Source organism: Notothenia rossii, assembly GCF_949606895.1.
Source record: "Notothenia rossii genome assembly, chromosome: 8".
Classification (NCBI taxonomy): domain Eukaryota; kingdom Metazoa; phylum Chordata; class Actinopteri; order Perciformes; family Nototheniidae; genus Notothenia; species Notothenia rossii.
This window is the reverse complement of record NC_136906.1, coordinates 15,832,315-15,844,906: the sequence shown is the minus strand read 5'-3', so window position 1 is coordinate 15,844,906 and position 12,592 is coordinate 15,832,315. Positions and strand designations below refer to the sequence as shown.

General features: G+C 39.2%; 1 protein-coding gene across 3 annotated transcripts; it reads right to left on the bottom strand.

The window, feature by feature from the left end:
- Nucleotides 1-2,344: 2,344 nt before the first annotated feature.
- Nucleotides 2,345-11,671, bottom strand: sdr42e2 (short chain dehydrogenase/reductase family 42E, member 2). Of its 3 annotated transcripts, none has more exons than XM_079647098.1 (12): nucleotides 11,542-11,671; nucleotides 10,598-10,984; nucleotides 9,214-9,309; nucleotides 8,266-8,323; nucleotides 7,853-7,971; nucleotides 7,190-7,265; nucleotides 6,028-6,110; nucleotides 5,527-5,664; nucleotides 5,136-5,201; nucleotides 4,544-4,607; nucleotides 4,369-4,442; nucleotides 2,345-2,965 (listed from the first exon to the last, which is right to left on the bottom strand). In XM_079647098.1, exons 2-12 carry the CDS (start codon nucleotides 10,934-10,936, stop codon nucleotides 2,729-2,731), a joined length of 1,350 nt encoding a protein of 449 aa, XP_079503224.1. In that variant the 5' UTR covers nucleotides 10,937-10,984; nucleotides 11,542-11,671; the 3' UTR covers nucleotides 2,345-2,728. The 3 variants fall into 3 exon arrangements, with proteins under 3 accessions (XP_079503224.1, XP_079503225.1, XP_079503223.1); XM_079647099.1 differs by having other exon boundaries at nucleotides 11,575-11,646; XM_079647097.1 differs by lacking the exon at nucleotides 11,542-11,671 and adding an exon at nucleotides 11,391-11,508.
- Nucleotides 11,672-12,592: the final 921 nt, after the last annotated feature.

Sequence of the window (12,592 nt, the reverse complement as noted above, 5' to 3'; positions counted from 1 at the left end):
TGACATTGAATACAGAAGGATGCTTTCTCACAGCAAGACAAGGTGGCTGTCATTGTTCCCAGGCATTGAGAGGATGATACAGATGTTTCCAGCCTTAAAGACATTCTTTCTGTCTCAGCAAAAACCACCCACAGTGATCAAGAAGTTTTTTGTAAACGAATTCAGTGAGATCTACCTCTGGCACATGCACTCACTCATGTCTGCGTTCCACACCCACATTCAAGACATGGAAAAGGAGAAGAACTCCACTATCGAGGTATAGAAAACAATGAACAGCATCCACACCATTCTTCTTGAACGCAAGAGCAACAACTTCATGTCCCTTAAAGTTAAGGGACTACTGGCACAAAAGCGTAGTGATGGACTTGGTAAGGAATATGACCAGTTCTGTGCTGATGTGCAAGGCCTGTACAGTACATGTCTGGAGTATCTGGAGAAGTGGATGACTCCCATGGAAGAGTTCTCCACATTCACGTGGATGGATCTGAGTGAGCCACCAGAGTGGAATGATGTGGAGGCCTGCATCAAGTTCCTAGGAGAGAAGGGGGTGGTAATTGATGATGTCAAGTGTTTTGACCAGGTCACCAATCTGAAGAGATTCACAGAAAGGTGCAACCGTGATGAGGAGTTCAGTGGCCTGCAGGTGCACCAGAGGTGGACCAAATATTTTGAGGAGGCCAAAAGCATTGCATGTTACTCAGAACTACTGAAGATTGCACAGTTTGTCTTTGCACTTTCCTCTCACAATGCAAATGTTGAGAGGGTTTTCTCACTGATGCAGAGCCAGTGGACCAAGGAGAGGAACCAGCTGTCTGTTGAGTCACTGAAGGGGATTCTATTTGTGCAATACAATTTAAAAGACATGTCTTGCAAAGACTTTCATGCTTATTTGTTGAGCAACCGAAACCTGCTGGGAAAGATCAGCTCCACAGCTAAATATCGATGGGCAGACAAGGAGGATGAAGAAGAAAAGTAGGATGAAGAAGATTGAAGTATGCAGCTATGCAGAGAGAGAAAGCTATGTAGCCGTGGGAGAGAAACTTTAAACTTTTAATTTTAAATTGGGACCCTAGAAAACTGTTTGAAGCTAGAAATATGTGAAAAGTTGTCGTTTCACTGTGGTTGTTTACAATGACAGGGCCTGGAATTGTGTTTACAAACATTTAAAGTAGGCTTATATTTGGTTCATGGTGCCTCAAAATGTGTTTGGTTTGATTTAGGTAATCAAATATTATGTTAGGTTATGTTCACTAATGGAAATTATGCAAATGTGAAATCCAAAACTGCATAGTGCACTTTTAAAATAATTACATTAGTATCTTTGTGAGGTTACTGTTTTATTGTTTACATTGACAAGATACAAAGAGATTATTTGTTAAAGCTGGATTTTCTATTTTCTACTATTTCATATATTTTGTTATTTATTTTTTGTCTAGTAAGACTTGAAAAGAGAGCTATTATTTTGTTACAGATTGATGTTTAAGTTATTCTTGTGCATTTGAGATTTGTCAGAGATAATTTTAGGTATAATAAAGCATGTTGATTGTTGAGTAACCTTGGTTTGGTGTGTCTTTGGTTATAGAGAGATATTATTGTGTTATATACAGTAAAATAATATAAATAATAATTGTATATCCATACAGAGGAGGCATACTTTAAAACAATAAGGCATCTTTGAGTAAACGTTGAGTATCATTAAGTATCTCGAGGCTGGGGGCAGCATGTCCTCTTTTTTGGAAATCAAAATATGGTCACCCTACATTAATCTATATGACAACACGACACAACAGTTTAGATGAATTCTACACTTATAGTTATATCATATATATAAGACTCACCATGTTCATTACGACGTGTAAACTTTGATAGAGTCCGTTGTTTTCACTATATACGTAAAACGAAACAAACTAGCTAGCATTCCCTCGTATTGTTCAACATTTCTCCACCGTGATTGGTCAAATGTTGGACGAATGTAGGAGCTCGCACTCTCATTGGCCAAAGAATGTTGGAGCTTGGCGTGGGTTCGATTCCCACCGCTGGCAAAATGTTTACATTTTTTCATAGAATTCGCCTTGTTTCTTTATTATTTGAACATAGGTTCGTTAGACATTTGCCACTATGGCTCATTTTGCCCTTACAGATAACTATTTAGGACTGGGGAAATCGTTGGCAGTGCAAGTGCGCACTCTTGTGGCAACCTTATGCACACATCCACAAGTTCAGTACTTACATTTTATAGGAAGTGATAGATTACACTTGTGTCATGGGAATTCATTTTAAATTCAAAGTTATGCTTTTCTTTCAATTGTATAGAAAAGAGAGAACTTATAAAGTGAAGCTCGTATTGTAGTCATTCATAGTTAATGCTTTTATTTCGCAAAAGTGTACAAAATTACTTATTCAACTCTTTGTGAATCACAACAAATAGTTATCATTGAACCTGGAAACATGCTTTAAATAAAATCAATCAAAATTGTAATATGTGCAGTACAAAATTAGATTCATAGTTACTTCAAACTGTAGGGAAATCAATAACATTCACACAACTCAGGTTTAATACTTTTAAGCAGCCTGGTAGTTTCATCGTTTGGAAATAAGATACCCATACAAAAAAATGTAAAAGATGGAAGACATTTTTATATAACATGACATTCCAAAGATGTTTTTTTCTCACAAACTATAGTGACCGCGATCCATCCAGTACGTTTTCAATACAAATGGTTTAGTTCTAACAGAGTATGCAGGATATCATCAGTATCAGCAGGCTGAGGCCCATCAGCAGCAGGAGGACCAGGGGCTGCTGGGGGGTCCAGGAGAGGCTGAGGAAAGCTGAGCTGGAGTGAGGCTGTCTGGACTTCAGGTAGTGCTCCACAGAGTCCGCCAGGCTGTAGGACTTGGGACAGTATCCCAGCTCTCGACGCGCTTTGTCAATCTTGAAGGTGTGGCTCACAGCTATGCTCCTTACCTGCAGTGGAAGACATTTACATCAATTCATAATTCATCAAGACAGAAATCATCTCCAGACGCTGCAGGACAGGAGAGAAAGGTAAAGGTCACACTGTCAGGCTAATGGTTTACATTAACCTCTATTTGGCAAACTTGGTTTTACATTCGGATAGCCTGTGACTGATTGATGCCTCCGGTTACTGCATCTCCTTACTTACTTGGGTATAAGGTGTCAGCATGTGATGTGAAAATGAGTTCAAACAGACACCAGTGAGACAGGAAAAGCTTGTTACCAATCTGTCATCTTCCAACTCGCTCCTTAGGTTAAACTGCCTCAAACACTGCTCAAATTCCACAACATATCTATCTATGCATGTACAATAACCGGCCTTCAACGTTACCTCACTTGAGACAACTTTAAAACTTTAGGCAATTCACTTCCCCAGGCATTACCTTACTGTGCTGAAGGCATACATTTTTACAAATTGGCCACACATTAGTTATAGCATTTGAAATAAGCACACAAAAATATCTTCCTTGCAGACCAGAAATTTGTGTGCGAGAGGAAAAACTCTGCATATCACGCGATGGCTTAACCTGAGAGTTGGCAGGATTATTTGAGCTGCCGACTCCGCTCACCATAGCAACAGCTGAGGTCACTTCCTGAAGACTTCATCCTGACCTTCCTGCTCTGACCCTCAGTAGTTTATGTTTTATTCACAGGAACAATCATTAATCCCCGGGCCAGCAGCTGTCTGACAGAATGAGCTGCTGGCCCACAGGCTCAGCTCAGTTTCTGTCTCATTACACTTTCATGAGTCTGTACAGGCGGCGGACGGAGGCTCCTTAAGAAGCAGCGGAAAGGTCTCCCCCCGGCAGGATTACTGCACGCTGCCCTTTTCCTGATACACTATCATTATTCCGTTTTTTGAAGTAGTGCTATGGAGGAGTGGATGGTATTCAGATGCTTTTAGTGACTAGGGCAACTTTGGGATTTCGTTTCTTGCTGACATTTTTTCAAGGCTCATTTTGGTTTACCATAATTAATGCACAAATCAGACGAAGGAAGGGAAGAGCAAGGGGGCTGATAGGAAAATACCCGCCCTAATGAAGTCTGTCTTCACTGTTTTGGAAGAGACTAAAGCATAGATCTACAGATGAGAGAGCAGACAACCAACATACAAGAACATAATTTCACTAAGGTAGCTATAGATACGGTCCTTATCTCTGCTTAGTTTATTCCAATCAGAAAGCCTAAGGAATCATTTGAGGAGTTATACACCATTTTCTTTCCAAGAATCAATTACAGAGTTCAATTTTAGTATGTCACAAAACTTGTTGAGGACAGAACAAACTAAGCTTTCAAAATTCATGGAGTCTGAAATGTGTTTTGACCAAAGAGGCAGGAAGAAGCATGATTACCTCGCTCCTGGTGAAGAGCAGAGGCACCTCTATCACAGGTCTCAGGGCTAGATGCAAATACTCAACAAGGATGGCTGAAAAGAAGAAGAATATACATGCACGTTAGTATTGGTAACAACTCACCAAATGTTTGAATACATATGCTCTAAAAGGTAGAAAAATAATGATGAGCTACCTGCTGAATAGACGAGTGAAACAGGAAGGTTTATCGTTGGTTGGCTGTGGCCCAGCCTCTCAAACTGCAGCATGTAACAGAGAGAAAAACATTCCACTCAAACTGTAAATATCCCTGACAGCATAAAGGATAAGGCAGGTTATTTTATATCTAATAGATCTATAGATCTGTAGGTAGCTAAGTAATGACGACAAGTGTCTAACAATACCATGCCCCATATCCTGTCCAAGCCCATTCATGGATGTAAATATTAAAAACATTTTTCAGATATTTTCTTTTTTTTAAAGATTCAGTCGTTTGTTAAAACAGCTTGGTTTCACTCAAACAGTGGTCAATAGTGCATTATGTTTTGGATTATTTCAGCGGCCAATTAAAACACTTTTGTGGTAGTAAAAGTGAACTGTAGTATCTGACTGGATTCTTTTTGGACAAAGATGGATCCCGCTGAACACAGAAGAACAACGTTATCAAGCTTTGGCTTCACAGACAATACTTGTTGGTAAAATCGAATCAATGTTAGTTTTGTTGTTTTCATGATATTTGCTGACAATAGGAATATACAGTATATGACCTGCCTTACTATTTAACTTACCAAAGGTCTCAACCACTCAAACAGATTTAATGAAACTCCATCATTGATGAAATAGGCCTGTCCACTCTGCAAAGGAACAGAAAACAATTAATAATAGGAGCTAGTTTTAATTTTGAACATACACACACTTATCCTGTTTGTCTATGATCTTAGTTTGTGTTGTTTAGAATAAAAGGAGTAACTTAATCAGGACTGAGGGAATAATTAACTTCAGTTAATAATAAACAATATTTAATTCATAAATCTATATCTGACACTTAAAAAGTATGGTTAGGAGCGTTGTTGCATGTCGTAGTTTAAAACCTAATCTTTAGGTCTGATTTATTCTGTGTAGTTTCATCAGATTGATCACATCATAGATCTATGGGTCTGTCTGTTTGTCCTGACTCACAGCGACTCCGTTCCTCTTCAGAGTGAGAGCCTCGGCTGCCAACTTGTGGGCCAACACCAGGTTATCCACATGGACCCAGTTCATCCGGGCCCGGGGGTCACCAAACCTGAAGCTGAACAACCGGCGCTCCACATTCATCTGAGAGATAGAGAGGGAGGAGGGGCGTCGTTCTGTGGTTAGTGTGGTGGTTCTACATCACACATTCTGTATTCTTTAACATGCTAAGTGAAGCATCGTTATGTCTGTACATCATAAACATCATACATCATAAACATTTTTGAAAAGAAAAGTTCAGAAAAAAACTGTCTTACATTTCAGCGATTTATTGACTTTCAATAAAACTAGGCACTGAAAAAAGTAAATTGACATTAAACTATTTAGTCAGAAACGCATTCTGCAAGGGAGGCTACAGACACTACAAAATGTATATCTTTCCCAGTTCCAAAATAAGATGAATAAATACATTGTTAACATATGCCAAGTTGATTCTGTGTCTCTCACCATGACTCTGTGGAGGTGTCTCCTCTCCTCTGGTCCGTAGATGCCGCAGGGCCGCAGGACGCAGCTCCGAAGCAGACCTCCACCTGCACAAGGGACCATTCAAAACTTCAGTGAAAACATGCATGTAATGTGTTTTAAAGGTCCCCTATTATACTGTTTTTCATTACTTTATTATAGGCCTCACAGATATATACAAAACATGTCTCTGAAGCCACTCCCCACGCCCCTCTGAGAGATATTTGGTTAAAAAGACACAATGCTGCTCTAGGAGGGGATTCAGGTGATAAGGGGGGGGCAAAGAAATCCTCACGATGCTGGTTTTTTCCCTTCCTTTTCCGCTGTGTGTCAGCGGGGACAGACTTTTGTTTTTGTCGTTTTGTTTGTGTCACATTCTACTAGTGATCTTGAAGAAATATTTTGTTAATTTATCTCGCACGACTCCTCTGGCTATTTAGTTTTAAGAATACCATAAATGCAAGAAAAGACTATGAAAAGACTGTGACTCAGACACAATGCAGCGATTATGTGTCTGCTACTTCAGCACCACGGACAGCAAACATTTTTTAAATAACTTGTTTACCCTTTTAACTCTTATTTTCAAATTTAATCAAATGATTATTTTTTTCAAATGAACTATGAACTTTCAACTTTGTACTTAAGTCAATTTGAGTGAATGTGTTTTGTTTCTTTTCACCACTGCAGAGGTTTTCTTTTACGTGCAGCACATGCTGGAGCAGATACAGGAACTTTAACTTGCAGTATGTAATAAAACAGCAATGAGATACCATCACCTTATACATTTAATTCATATCCGAGCTTAATTTAATGAAGGCGATGCTCACTGTTGGATGTCGGGTTACACTGGAGGAGGTAATGGGACACTTAACAGCTGAGAATGTAAATAAGATGAAGGAACTGGAAACCCATTTTATGCATTAAAGATGTTTGTCGCACTGGAAACTAGACAGTCTTGCCAAGCTCTAAATTTGAACTGGTGTCACTGAGTTCATATGGGATCGAACAAACCGTTTCCATGGCAATCACTGAGCGCTTTAGTGTGTTTCCTTTTGCACAATTATTTTACAGCTAAACCCAAAAAGCTAAGGCTGCTATCTCCTCTGATCTGATTTCCATTTTCCATTTTGTCATTGCACACACTGACCTTTTAGGGAGCATCCGTCGGCAGTGAGGACCATCTGCTCTGCTATTGTTTTGGTTCTGGAGTAGTTGTCAATGTGCTGGAACAGAGATAAAAACAAAATGCTGAAAGTGTATTATGTTTGGCAAATGTACGGGACATTTAAATGTGTTGGTCTAGTAGCAAAACCACAGTTTAAAGACAAATCAAAGCTCTTGTTCGGTGAAAGCAACAGCATTCAAATGTAATCAAAATACCAACATTTTTAATATTTATCATGCAGAAGAGCCCATTTTAGACTAATATACTGTATATATTAAAGATTAGAGATTATAATTATAGCTGCAATTATGTGTAAGCATTACTTAAATTGATTTGGACTGATTGTTATGCTGTTTTAAAAAACGTGTCTTTATATTTAATGATTATGTGTTGTATTAATAAACCCACAAAGAAATATATCAAAGATATGTAGGAGAATACGTATTTTATCAAATCAAATAAAAAGTTAATCAAATAAAAAAGTATATGCAATAATATAATTGCATAAAATACAATAAAATGGTACATGAAAGATGCATTTTGCTCACTATTTGTTTAATTGTTAATTGTAATTGTGCTAGATCCCATCACTGCAATATTCAATATGATAAGTTATTTGCTTTTAATGATTTTCTTTATACGCACCACGTCGGGGGGTACACATTGCACGGAGCCCTCGTCCCCATCCTCAATTGGTTTCCCAGCAAACACCACATTGATGGTGCTGGTGTACACCAGCCTGGGGATGCTCCTCTCCCTGCACACTGAGAAAGAGGCAGGTCACACACCGAACACTACAGAGAGGATTTATATGGATTTGCGGATTAACAACTTTATTTTGGCTACAAAAACATAACATTATGTCTCACTATTTACTGCAGAAATGATTTGTTTATAATGTGTGATTAATAACTTTTCAGCTAAATTAGCTATTAAAACGTTTTTTTTTTTCAAACTCACCAGACCAAGTACATTTCACATCAAAGTTAAGAATGTCAATTACCTCTTCATTTGTATTTGTAAATATGATATTGAATCACTGATACATGAATACCTACCGTTTATGACATTATTGGTCCCGCCCACATTGACTGACTCCACCTGTTCTTTTCTCAGCTGACAGATAAACAAAATGATAATTATAATGAATATGAATGATACATTGATGTACACACTTCTTCTTACATCGTGACTATTTGCTCTCTCGTACACACACAAACAAACTAACTATAGTGAGGTCAATTTGCTTTAATTTCTTTATTGGTGGAGCAATGGGGGTTGTGGTATTGAAGGAGCATTAGTGTAATTATTAACACTAGTTTCTGAACAAAACAGAAGCAGTCAGTGACCAAGGGCAGCCTTAAAGTAATGTGAGCATGACTGAGAAGTAGTAGGTATGTGTGTATGTGTGAATGTATGGCATGTGTGTAGGTATGTGCACTCGAGGGACGGTTTGTCAAGAGCAAATACTGGGGATGCTGCTTTTCTGGTTCTCCAGCTGCAGGGTGTGTGTCGGTAAGTGCACAGCACTGGAACACACATGTTTATCTGGTTTTACTGTTGTGTTTGTGTTTGAGTCAATTGACATTTGTTTGTGTTATTCTGTAATCCTCTGATTTCAAACTCCAAATAAAAATATAGTAATAAAGAGAATTTGCATGTAATTAAAATTCAAATAATAATAATGAAAATCCTAATTATTTCTAGTAATTTGTTAACTTTGTTTAGCTAGTATTAAAAATCTATGTTTTATGGAATAACCCTGATTTACAATCATGGCTGTGTGTGTGCTCTCCTCTAGGAAGAGAACAACCTCTTCTAAATAAACTGTTGTTGCGTTTATCTTCACCTCTCACAAGAAGGTCTGGTACTTATTCATATATTTTTATGAACGTATTCTGCATGTACACAGATTACTACATTGAAAAGTGAACAAAGCACACCAATGAACATCCTCCCTAGTCTTTTTTCCTCTGGCTGAAAAGGCTTAAAGAAAGGAAAGTCACCTGTTCTGGTCCAGACATGCCGTAAGAAGCCGTGTGGAATATACAGTCGACCCCTTCACACATTTTATAGAGGGAAGAATAATCCCGGATGTCACCCTTTGAGAACAGAAAGAAAAATGACCCCTAAATGTAATGCTTGATGCTTCATTTGGAAACAGCCATCTTCATTAGTTCCATTATTTTACATCCGTTTCATGCGGTGTTATCAGTAAGGTCTTAGCCTCTCATTCATAAATACACACAGTCACACACACACAGTCACACAGTCACACAGTCACACAGTCACACAGTCACACACACACAGTCACACACACATACACACACGCACGCACACACACACACACACACACACACACACACACACACACACACACACACACACACACACACACACACACACACACACACACACACACACACACACACATTCACACACACACACACACACACACACACACACACACACGCACACACACACACACACACACACACACACACACACACACACACACACACACATACACACACACACACACACACACACACACACACAGACGGACACACACACACACACACACACACACACACACACACACACACACACACACACACACACACACACACACACACACACACACACACACACACACCGCTGGCAGCAGGCTACCATGCAGTGTGCTGGCAAACCATCAGAAGCTATTTGGGTTTCTGTGTTTTGCTCCATGACAGTATGACAGGAGGACTGCCAGCCCCATGTGTTCACAAAGCAGTTTGACAAGTTAGGAGCATTGCAGTCACAGAGCATGTGTGAGTTAATATCTATCCCATGGAAGGACAGTTGTAATTAAGGTAAGTGTGCCATGAGGCCTTCAGGTGAAACCCGAAACATGTCTCCACCCTCTGTGACCCAGCAGCTGGCGGTCTGAGGCAGATCACTCACCTGTGTCTTTTTTCAGGACAGAATGCAGACTAACCACAGAGACACACTGACGCTGGCTCATTCAAGGCTAAAGACGATTTTCAAGTCTGTAAGGAGGCGTGTTGGTTAAAAGAAGAAGCTATTCTTTAGGTGCCATGTATGTTTACCTTTCCCAAATGTTATTGGCATGTATGCCTTTTAATTTAACTAGTTCTGAATTGGCGATAGACAGGCTAACATTTAAAAATTAAGTGAAGGAACAGTTATTGGGCACAATACCAGGGAACCACAGCTTTATGACTTAAACAATCATTGCTGTGTAGTATCCTGTATAATTACCCTGTCATATTGACTTGAATTAAATTGTCGGGCAAGATTATTTTGTAAAATGCATGGAAGATTAGAGAAACAGAAACATCTTCATCTTTTTAGTAGCAGGATCTCCGGTCTCTCACGGCTACATACCTGATAGAAGGTGGCCCCATCAGGGATGTCACAGGGAGGCCTGTTCATGTCCAAAAGGATCACTGACACCCCCTGGTTAGCCAGATCTCTCCCCAGCCTGAACCCAAAGTATCCCCCTCCCCCTGTGACCAGCACCTTCCCTGAGGAGACGCCCCGGGCCAGCGCTGTCTCCTCTCCCAGTCTGGAGGCCCAACTCTCTGGGCTGCTGCAGCTGGTTGCCATGGCTCCACTCAGCCTCTGGCGGATGGCGGGGGTCGGGCTGGAGGCGATGGTGGGGGCTGGGTGGTCGACCCATGGCTGCTGGGGGAGATCGAGCATGTTGGGTCCACTGGCCTGCATGACACTCTGAAGCTGCTTCACCTCGCAGAGAGCCCCCAGACTTATGTCCTGATGGGTGGAGTAAAGGTACATATCGATTTTAATAATTGTTAACAGAATCAAAATGTAATCTGGCAAAATGGTCACATCAGTTACAGTTTAACTACAATGGCCTCAAAATTAAACTTCAATGCAATGATTATTTCACAAAACTAAAATAATGTTTTTTTTAAAACTGGAAGATCAAGTTTACACACATCTTCCTGAGTATAACATATTTCATGGACTGGTAATCATTTCATGATTAATTAAAGTAAACGAAACAAAATTATGTTTATTTTTTATACTTTTTGTGAAAAAAACACAAATACACATGCAAAACACATGAAACAGCCATTGTTTTTTTAGAGATAAAGGGTGCAGTCTCCAGCCACCAAAGCAATATCCATATATTAACACTTAATATGTAGGTTACCTCTTCTGTCTTTTCAGCAAAACGAATCAGCGAGTGAGACATTTAGCATTCAAAATGAAAAATCCGACTCGCGGATCAGATTTCCGTCACGTGCATACTTTAAACGTCTCTAATAGGCTACTGATATTAATACTCATAATTATACATTTACCTTAATATTCCTGTCAACCTCTCACATCCATACCTGTGGCGGTTGGCTCGTGAAATAATCCCGTCTATACCTTCCCCTCCCTCTCGCGCATGGTGCCTCTCGCGTCACATCTCTCTGTCTATCACCTGCACCTCACCTGAAGACACTACCGTAATGTCTGTGTGCGCGGCGCAGGAGGATCGTGTTTCCAGGAGCATCAAGTGGCAACAGAGCCTGCCCCTTTTGGGGTGTCTCAAATTTAAATCCCTAGATCATAGCAATACAAACTCCAATTTGTTAGTTTTGTTTATTCAGTGTAATGTGTGTCGAAAACCTGTCAAATTTCCTATCTTATCTAGTGTTATATCAGTTGATTATTATGTGTAACTAAATAAAGTCTGCACTCATGGACAGATTATAAAATATCAGGCAACTGGGACACATGCACGCTCACAAATATAAATTAACAGAAAAATAAAAATAAAAGTTTAAATTACTTGTTATTGACTATTGTGCATTATGTTATTGGTTATTGGAGGCCATATTCTAAAGATTTTTTTATTATTTAATATATATATATTTAATATGGGTGTTACGAGATGTATCCATAGATCTAGTTTCTTAATTTTGTGCAAAAGATTGATGCATTTAACTCCAAAATCTTTTCTTTTTTTTAAATGTACCCGGGGGAGCATGCCCCCTACAAGTAGAGAGGTCCACCCCCCACTTAAAACATGTTCACATGGATATGATACTAAATATATTTGTAGACTTTTTATATAGTAATGTATATAGTATGTAAATTACCTTCTAGTTTGGTAGTAAATTGGTTTAGTGTAGATAATTTTAATTCATTATTTACATTTAATGTTGTGTGATCTTTGGATACTCTATTGATATATATATATATTTTTTTTTAAATATATATTGTTGGGCTGGCTTAGCCCCTGATGTTACTAGATCAAGGCAACACCCTTGTAAAGTTCCCCCAACAATTGGTCATGGTGTCTTTGTAGTAGCTTTGGATGTTTTTGTGGTTCTTTAAGGTCTCTTTGTAGTCGTTTATCATCAC

Bases quoted from the DNA above. Each gene is read 5' to 3' on its own strand.
- sdr42e2 (XM_079647097.1), bottom strand. From the start codon at position 11,432: ATGTCTCACTCGCTGATTCGTTTTGCTGAAAAGACAGAAGAG. The intron at 9,310-10,597 runs GTATGTAGCCGT...CTGTTCTCAAAG, and splicing joins ATGGGGCCACCTTCTATCAG to GGTGACATCCGGGATTATTC. The intron at 4,608-5,135 runs GTAAGTTAAATA...TACATGCTGCAG, and splicing joins TTGAGTGGTTGAGACCTTTG to TTTGAGAGGCTGGGCCACAG.